Source organism: Sinocyclocheilus grahami, unplaced genomic scaffold (assembly GCF_001515645.1).
Source record: "Sinocyclocheilus grahami isolate Dianchi unplaced genomic scaffold, SAMN03320097.WGS_v1.1 scaffold78.1, whole genome shotgun sequence".
NCBI classification, from domain to species: domain Eukaryota; kingdom Metazoa; phylum Chordata; class Actinopteri; order Cypriniformes; family Cyprinidae; genus Sinocyclocheilus; species Sinocyclocheilus grahami.
The window spans coordinates 1,872,321-1,882,604 of NW_015505257.1; the positions used below are offsets into that span (position 1 = coordinate 1,872,321).

The following is a 10,284-nucleotide window of genomic DNA, read 5'->3' on the forward strand; positions in this document are numbered from 1 at the left end:
TGCATTTGTGATCGGAGAAATGACAAACAACAAGCCCTACTCTACACTGCCCAAAAAAACTCGCTTTAAATATAAAAAATATAAAATATAAAAACTCTTTAAATAAAAAAAACTTACTTACAGACAGAACAGTGATCACTGAACAGTGAACACTTCGTGAGTCAGAACAGCCGGCATTGTAGTCTACTCTACCAGGATCAGGAAACAGTCCTCCATAAAATGTGCTGCACACATCTGAATATTTGGGTTGAAGTGTTCTGGAACAGTGTTGTAAATACAAACAAAGTAATTATATATTTGTTTATTATTTTTTTTAAAGACATGAATCTACATTATTTTCTGTGGTGACTGACAACATGCTGTACATAAAGCTTAACTTAAGTTGTTTTTGTTAAAAAATGTAAACTAAAATTAACATTAAAATTGAAAAGATATATATATAAAAAAATTTATTTAAACTATACTATAATAGTATAAATTTAGTACTAAAATAACACAGTATAGTTTTATTTTCTTTGTTTTTATCATTTATTCTGGTGTATATACATTTGTGCCTTTGTGGTTTGTTCTGGGTTGAAAAATATAAACCATCAGAACGGTCTCTCTTCAAGCAAACGAAAATATTAGAATTGTTTCTTTACTCAGCTAAATATATTGTGTGGTTCTGTCCAGTCTTAATCTGCCTAGTCATAACAGACCCAAACCATGTGGCCGTTTTGAAATAGCAGAGATGGTTTTTGTGGTGTTGTTGACCTCGGTGTGAGTATGTGTGTGTAGTAGTGGAGACACGTCCCCTGTCTTGATTTTACAGTGGCGGTCTCCTGCCCTGAGGGCTGCTGTCTCACTTTCCCTCAAGTGTCTGCCGCTGTCTTCATCTCTCAGAGTCTGTATCTGTCTCCAAGCTAGCAGCCATGTCTGTACAGTCCATAACATTCGGCAACTCGAACAAACCTATGCCATGAGTCTGCAAAAACTGCATGCTTAAAGTTTAAAAGCAAAGAGCATCTAGAAAAGTTTATTCTTGAAAAACTTTGGCCGTTTGCTAAGCAGGTCATTGCTTGTTGCTGATGTGTTCTGGGTGGTTGCTAGGGTGCTGATAGGCAGTTCTGTGTGGTGGCTTGTTGCTAGGGTGTTGCTAGGCAGGTCATTACTTGTTGCTGATGTGTTCTGTGTGGTTGCTAGGGTGCTGATAGGCAGTTCTGTGTGGTAGCTTGATGCTAGGATGTTGCTAGGCAGGTAATTACTAGGCAGCTCTGGGTCGTTGCTTGCTGCTAATGTGTTCTAGGTGGTTGGTAGGGTGCTGATAGGCAGTTCAGTGTGGTAGCTTGTTGCTAGGGTGTTCCTACACAGGTCATTGCTTGTTGCTAATGTGTTCTTGGTGGTTTTAGGGTACTGATATGCAGTTCTGTTTGGTAACTTGTTGCTAGGTTGATTTCAAGGCAATTCATTGCTTGTTGCTAAGGTGGTTGCTAGGTTGTTTGTCACCAGGGTGTTGCTAGGAAAGTCATTGCTAGGATGTTCTGGGTCATTGCTTGTTGCTAAGGTGTTCTAGGTGGTTGCTAGGGTGTTGCCAGGCAGTTATGTGTGGTGGCACGTTGTTAGGCAGGTCTTTGCTTGTTGCTAAGGTGTTCTAGGGGGTTGCTAGGGTGCTGACAGGCAGTTCTGTGTGGTGGCTTGTTACTAGGGTGTTGCTATGCAGGTCATTGTTAGGTTGTTTTGAATGGATGCTTGTTCTGGGTGGTTGATTTTGCTGTGGTTTTGCAGATATATGGACAGACCCTAATCCAGATTAATTGTATTGTGTTTAGACCGTAAGAAGAACAGACAGGACATTTTGGCATTTATTTATTTAACAATTTCATTCCATACATGTGAATTAGGCTTAAAATCGAATTTCAAACCAAATGAATACACCAAGGAACACGTTTAAAAAAAAAGAAAAGAAACCAAATGAGGCGTTTTCATTTCAGCTTGCTACAAGAAGCACAAACCCTTCGTGTTCTGAAGCCACTATCGATTCAAGAGCTAGGGAGGCCATTTCGCTTATAAACCAGGTACTCAATCTACCAGTGCACAGTATGCTACCCACTACATCTGCTTCACTGGCACACAGAATAGTTTTGCAACGTGAGAGGAACATGGTGAAATTTAAGTAGCGTTTGTCTGTTTATCGGTTACATTTGAACTACAGAGGTTTCTGGAACTGTCTGCATTGTGGTGTCATCGGTGCAGCTAATTCTAGCAAGGTCATGCGAAAAACGGTCAAAACAGCATTTCCTTCAAACTATTTGATCTTGACCTACTTGTAGTATGTCCTTACTATGACAACTGCCCTCTTAGTGTAACACATTTACAAGCTAAATTAGAGTGCATTTTTTTCTGGTCTAAATTTTGCAACGGATCGTTACAACAACTGGACAGCTTTGCTTTATGCGGATATGTTTAAACAATATACAGCTTGTGTGATATGAATTGGAAACAAGCATATATACACACACTGACATGAAAAAATAAAAGCATTACATAAACACTGAGATATTAGTGTGATTATAATGATGTTTTAAATGCAGCATGATTAAGCAAATAGAAATAAATTGGTGAGGTACCTGTATGTGTTAAAGTAGAAAGAAAAAAATGCTTCATTCCTGAGATGCAAAAAAAAATAAAATAATTTTAATTAACAGTGTTAAAATTTCTGTTCTGTTTTAAAAACTGGACTGTTTGTTAAAAAGACTCCTTGCTAGATGTTTTTTAATACACAAATTGTTTTATTTCAGTGTATGAAATATACCGAAACCTAAACCTTTTGAGTAAATGAAAAGAAAGTCAATGAGTGTGTATGAATTTTACTATTACCACATTTCACTGTGATCATAAATGGTGCATTTTAGATGGTTCTAAGGGAAACGATCAACCAATAAAATCTGCCTGCTAATTGGTAGTCTATATTCTTATAGTTTGTCAGGAGGAGAAACAAGCCATGTGTGTTTTATTTGAACATATATCGAACCTTTTTTTTCAGATCATAATGTTCAATCTGTAGCCATAACATATAGCAGTTGTAGATGAACTGCCACTAGTAGACACAAAAATGTTTCAGACTGACAAAATTTGAGCTCTGTTCCTAAACCTGTGAGCTGCCTTTATATGGAGCATCATAACTCTTATGGAATCTCCTAAGTGACTAGTTTGGAGCACCCCACACTGGTACAGTGACATCTATTCAAATCAGTACACCATCATTTATTTCAATATAGTTTGCCGTTAACATGTTTGTACGGTCTGTATTTTCATAATCACAATCGTTCCATACCAGCTATAGTAAATATAATGGGGATTCAAATGGCAAATTACAACACTGATTGACTGAATAAATCCCAGTATTTATCCAAACATTTTAGGCCATTATTTTAGATATGAACTCTTTGTAAAATTCCACTGCAATCACTAGACTAACAAAAAACATCAAACTGGAAATGTGTTTTGGTGCATTAAAAAAGTGAATATAAGGTGACATTATAACATGCAATGTATAAAGGCAAGTTTGAAGGAAAAGAAACAACCAGGCATTGGGTGACCAGTCTTCAATGAAACAAGAACCCATAAGAGCTGAAACAAAACAGCATGAAGCTCCCACTACAAACACAAAGGCAATTATGGTGATAAAAGAAGCTGATTTATTTTTCTTAGAAATGTTGAGAATGTCCTGTAACGGGTCAAAATCTGAGCAAGTGGATATATTTTCTTGATAATAGCATGTGATTTTACTGACCACAAAGGCAGCATTAGGTCAGTGTCACAATCAAACAGACAAGTACCAAACACTGTTAGCAGTTAATATGCCAGACAGACGGCTTTGAGCCAATCCACATAGAGATAACGTAGCAGGAAAAAAACAAAAACGGTAATTGTGGCTTGAGTAGCATGTCAGTGGTTATTTTTCTTTTCATAAGGCTTAAATTGATGTTTTTGTGCACTGTAGTTTGGCCTTAAGAAGTATGTAATCTGACTGATAACACACAGCCCAGTGACTCCACTCAACCATTAATATATTCACACATATTAGGGATACATGTGACGAGACAATTACATTTGAGCAACATACTTGTATATGGAAGTGATATGTGTTAGTGTGGTGCATTATGACTTAAATGAAAATATATTTTTGATATTTACTATGAAAATTTAAAGCTTGACCATCTATTGGTTTCCTAAGCTTCAGTGATATCTTTCTTATGTGAGAACGGAGACAGACTGCGAAAGCAAGTATGAACGCTAATCGTCATCATTTACAGGAAACGAACATCAGGTAAAAGTGTTTTAAATGCTAGAAGTCTCCCATTCAACAAATACATAGAATTGCCATTTCATTAAGTATTCCATTGCTGTCACAAATGCTGTCATACTCATTCAGTGGTTTTCAATGAAGCAAAATTAAATAATTTACACTGTGAGTTAAACAACAACAATCTTTCAAAAATGTTTTACCAAAATGTGATACTTGTACAGTATATACATGCCTTGAGCTAAAACAAAGGTTATGAAGTTGTCGAGAATCTTTGAATGACAAATAAGATGAAAAAATGTACGATTTCCCCCACCAATATTTAGATCAGCTAATATACAAACTTGATGGAATTAGGGATCCCAAAGTCTAACAACAATTTTCACTAGTTACCACATTTAGCAGATATATTATACAGCCTTAACAAGGTTGTCTATTCATCATAGAAATCAACAAAAGAACGGAATTCCAAAAACACTTCCAAACATTAACATAACCTGTGACTTCAGTGACCGTAAAGCGTACTGATGTCCAGTTTGGGTAATGAAAATCAAAGTTAGTTATTTTTACTTCATGATTGTTGTATTAGACCGATTGATGAGTTGATGTGAGTAATTTGTGCTTATTTTTTGATTGGCCTAAACCTTATGCTGTAAAATGAGTGAGCCTTTATGAATGCGGCACATGGGCAATGTTCTCTCAGTGTTATCATAATGTATGTGAAATGTTCAGTTTTGCATAAAAAGTTTTTTGGGATGTTTCTTGGACTGTATATAGATCTGACCAGAGATGTGAAGGTTTAAAAGCACTGAAATAGTTGCACGCTACTTGTTTTCGTTAAATATATCTTTCTGTGTTGTGAGATTTCGTGTGTTCGGCACAACGGTTGTGTAAACAGCTGAAAGGACGATATATCAGATGGTTCCCACTTCGACCATGGATCTGACACACAAACACACAACTGGGCTTTTTCGTTCTTTGTCTTTCTTTGCCTGATTTCTGATTCACTAGCCCGCTAGGGTTTATTTGGTGACTAGAGATGGTAAACCTAACGGTTTAAACTAATTTAAATACAAGGTGATTTTTCGGTGGAACACACTGAGACCTTCTGTGGAGCTATTCATTTACGTACCAATATCTACAGTTTAAGTACAAAATACTGATTTTAGCCATAGTGTGAGTTGTTGGTTTCACATCATGTAATGGTAATTTGGAAAATGGAGCGTTTCTACGTACCGATAACATTATTAACACCTAAAAATCTGTAGAATAAAAAGGGAACCTCCCTCACTTCAAGTCTGAGTATATTTTTACTACTGTACAAATCATGTTTTGTTTTGCTTTTTTGTTTTTGGGAGAAACATCACAATAAAAGGATTCAGCATGAATCACAACCAAAATTAAAGTAGAAATTATATATAAAAAAAAAAAACATAAAAAGCACAAAACATTTTAAAAAATCATAACGCTGAAGATAAAAAAACAAGCAACCAATCAGAGGCCTGACAAACATGAAGGCATTGACTGAAACTCAGCGGACATCTGTATATTTAGGCACTGTGAGAGGATGAAGGGCAAGTCCTTACTGGAGGATGGCTGCAGACTACAGGTGCATCTCAATAACTTAGAATGCCATGGAAAAGTTCATTTATTTCAGTATATTTGGAGATTTAGACGTTTTTGTACTACTTTGGGGGTGTTTTACAGCTATTTAATGATTACAAAAGGTGACATCTTCAGCAAATAAGTTGCCCGTATAAAGTAGCAGGTGAGCTGTTATCGAAAAAAGCAAAAGAAATCCGAACTGAAATGAAAAACAACAAACTGAACAGAAAGAGTGTGACGAAGCTTCCGCTGCTGTCTGAAGAAGTTCCTACACGGTGCAGAGAAGGAGGGAAGGAACGAGAGGAGAGAGAGAGGAGCGCAGTGCCATTGCAGTCTAAATGAAATACTCTTTCTTTTCTTCTGCGTGTGCATGGTTGCCGTCAGCATTGATGATGGCTGTGTCTGCGTCCGGGGCGTCATCTGCTCCTTTGGCCTCGTTTGTCAAATACGTGCCTGAAAAAAAGAAAGTCTTGTTTTGAGGATTTTTTTTTTTATGTCACTGAAACTTTACAATACCTATTTATGTGGACAGGTAAAAAATGCTGGAAACTTTAAAATGGCAATTCTATTTAAGAGAATTACTATTAGTACACTCTCAGAAAAAAATGTACAAAGCTGTCACTGGGGCGGTACCTTTTCAAAAGGCACACCTTTGTACCTAAATAATCCATATTGGTACCTTAAAGGTACATATTAGAACCTAAAGTGTACCTTTTGAAAAGGTACCACCCCAGTGACAGCTTTTGTACCTTTTTTCTGAGAGTGTATTATAAGTCCAAAAGTCTGAGACCACTTGTGAAAATGCAAATATTTTTTATACATTACCAGTCAAAAGTTTGGAATTATTAAGATTTCAAAAAAATTTTTTTTTGAAAGAAGCATCTTACTGTATGTTCACCAGTAAAAACAGTAACAGTTATTACAATATGATTGTATTACAATTATTATTACTAAAATAAAACTAACTGTTAAACAAACTGTTCTCTATTAATATATTTTAAACTGTAATTTATTCCTGTGATGGCAAAGCTGAATTTATTCAGTATTCAGTGTCACATGACCCTTGAGAAATCATTCTAATATGCTGATATTCTAATATTCTAGTATATATAATTGCAATATCTAATGTATATCAAATGTTTACAATTTTATTGATTGTTCTATTAAAATTTTAGTAAATATTTTATTTTTTTTAAATAAAAAATATTATACAAACTTCAAAAAGTCTCAGTATTTTTGTGCCCCTATTTTTCTTTGATGACTGCAGCATTTCATTAATTTTACAAAACGTTCTTTTGTTTTAAATTATTCAAAATACTTTTTTTGAATCACAAGTGAAGCCCACTATAGCTACTGATGTATTTTTGCGTATTAATGTATCTACATTTTGCAGAAAGTTAATGAAAATCTCACCTTTATGCCGTGCCAGGTAGCGTCCTAATACAATAATTAAGCACAAAGTGGCGAAAACGACGACAGCAACAATTCCACCGATCAGAGCGTGGTCTGGCGGGCCTGGCAGGGCATTAGGATCTGCAAGAGAGAGAAAGAGGACGAGAAAGCATAGTTGGTAACCTTTCTCATTTCAACATACTTTTACCTTCCAAAACATCAGAAGGTTGACAACAAATAGTTTGGACTAAAGCTTTAGCCCTTTCCTGTGTGCTCAACTGCAGTTAGGGCTGGTCAAGGAGCTTAAAGTCCGTCTGAACTGACCGGTCGAGCCATATGGTGGTCTGACAGGGATCTGCATGCTTAGAATGAAAGTAAAGAAGAAGACATGCTGCTTGTAACCAACAAGCATACACTATGATCAAAAGTTGTTTCAGAAGGGTCACAAATTTCCTAGAAAAACGTCTTTCCAGAAGCTGCTGAGGAAGGTCAACTTCCTATTAAAGCTAGTGGTTTTGAGATGTAATGCTCAACATGCATATATCGATCAGGTGTTTGGGTATCCATACACTGTTAAAAATAAAAGTTCCAAAAGGGCGATGCCATAGAAGAACCATTTTTTGGATGCCCAAAGAAACTTTCAGTGAACAGTTCTTAAAAGAACCATTTTTTAAATTGAACCTTTTCCCACTGTTTTGTGCTATTTGGAATGGAAAGGTTCCATCGATGCTAAAAGTTCTTCATGGAACCATAGATACCAATAAAGAACCTTTATTTTTAAGAGTGCACAGAGTTGAATAAAACTCTTGAGTCTTGGACCAAGGCACTTATTGAAGACAAGACCTGCTATTCAAATTGTGGGGATGTTCATTTCATCCCTGACCAGACAATGCGTGTTGTTAATTTATAAGATGGGCTCGTCTCCTTTCTGTCTCTGTGCTGTGGTTCTTTATTATGTCCCTGCTTAGTGCCATTTGGAGTGGTATATTATAATTGACAGCATGTGTTGCATCTGCCACAGTGTGTGCGTTTAATCTGGGCTGTGCTTTGTGCTGCGGGAGCTTCCTAATCACTGCCTGCAATTACTGTATCAGCCGCACAAAGCCGGGATAAACTCAGGGCCAGAGAGGCATTCAAACAGTCCATCAGCTCTCATTTCAGTAATGGAGAATCCCACCTCGGATCAACATCAGCTGGGCGCGCTGGCTCCATCCCTCTGATTGACATCTCATAGACTCGCTGTTTCTCTCTCTCTCAATAATAGCATTTCTTCTCTTTGTTGTGTTTACAGGAGGAGTATAAAACCTACAAGCTGCATCTGACTTCCCTGTGACAATCAATCACAATAAAAAAAACAAAATATGTGCAGATCTCTATATCACCCTTTTAGCGGCTCACTGAAATATGAAATGTGGAATGGCTACTCGTATCTGACAGGCGCATGTTTCTGAATTTCCAACGGTGAAAGGCTGTGGTATTAAACTCTCTCAGTTTTTATGACATCGATAAATCAAACTTAAGTCTCAAAAAGTATCTCCACTGTAGGTGCGTGTGACTTTAGTCTGGCTATCAAAGAGCCTCGCCTTTACGCAGCTACAACCAAAATGGCAGAGTTTTCACACAGAACTCTAGTTCTCCTAATGTCTAACTAGGAAAAGTAACAAAACAAATTCTTGGCACTGCCACTGGAAATATTAGTACTGTGTTCAGACACTTCTGTCCCTGATCATTAGACTGTGAATCTCAAGTACATCCCTCAGTGTTGTGATAATTAGCCCTTCTCTGTCCTCACTCTATTTTTATCAACACACAGTGGGGTTGCCGTGCTGAGTTCCTAGGGCGAGTCCATTGACACTGTGAGAGGCCTGGTAATCTCTAACTATATTAAGGATAATTTCTACAGTTAGAGAGTTCCATAGTTAATTTCATTAGTCAAAGCAAAACAAGGGTAGCATACAGCTCCAGATCTCACACTTTCCCAGAGTGTGAATTACACAATGACTTTACACAATAATACTTTTTAAAAGTCATTTTCAAGTTTTTGAGGTCCGTGGAGGTGTTATGCAACCCGTATTGTCTTTATATATACTTATTATAATTATATTTATAATAAAGTGATAAATAATGAAAAAGGGGGAAATGTCACAAATTAAAAGGTCCAATGTTAAACAAACTCCACATTTTTTACTGTAATAATCATGCAACATATATATATATATATACATTTACATTTACATTTAGTCATTTAGCAGACTCTTTTATCCAAAGGACAAGGACAATAAAAGTAGTCAAAACTAACAAAAGATCAACAATATATAAGTTAAAATGACAAGTCTCGGTTAGCCTAACGCAGTACACGTAGCAAGGTGTGTATATATATATACAGGTGTATCTCAGTAAATTAGAATGTCGTGGAAAAGTTAATTTATTTCAGTAATTCAACTCAAATTGTGAAACTCGTGTATTAAATAAATTCAATGCACACAAACTGAAGTAGTTTGAGTCTTTGGTTCTTTTAATTGTGATGTTTTGGCTCACATTTAACAAAAACCCACCAATTCACTATCTCAACAAATTAGAATACTTCATAAGACCAATAAAAAAAACATTTTTAGTGAATTGTTGGCCTTCTGGAAAGTATGTTCATTTACTGTACATGTACTCAATACTTGGTAGGGGCTCCTTTTGCTTTAATTACTGCCTCAATTCGGCGTGGCATGGAGGTGATCAGTTTGTGGCACTGCTGAGGTGGTATGGAAGCCCAGGTTTCTTTGACAGTGGCCTTCAGCTCATCTGCAGTTTTTGGTCTCTTGTTTCTCATTTTCCTCTTGACAATACAATTCAGGTCTGGTGAGTTTGCTGACCAGTCAAGCACACCAACACCATGGTCATTTAACCAACTTTTGGAGCTTTTGGCAGTGCGGGCAGGTGCCAAATCCTGCTGGAAAATGAAATAGCCCTAACCCAGCATCTTCAAAAAGCTGGCCAGCAGAAGGAAGCAT

The 10,284-nt window shown here is 36.7% G+C and overlaps 1 protein-coding gene across 1 annotated transcript in view; it reads right to left on the bottom strand.

The window, feature by feature from the left end:
* Positions 1-5,937: 5,937 nt before the first annotated feature.
* The window catches only part of LOC107586204 (cell adhesion molecule 2-like), a gene marked incomplete at its 5' end in the record, with an annotated part of 39,461 nt that continues 35,114 nt past the window's right edge, over positions 5,938-10,284 (bottom strand). Inside the window, 2 exons of the mRNA XM_016273470.1 lie at positions 5,938-6,343; positions 7,304-7,423. Coding sequence (XP_016128956.1) covers positions 6,225-6,343; positions 7,304-7,423 — 239 coding nt within the window. The remainder of the gene's footprint in view (positions 6,344-7,303; positions 7,424-10,284) is intronic.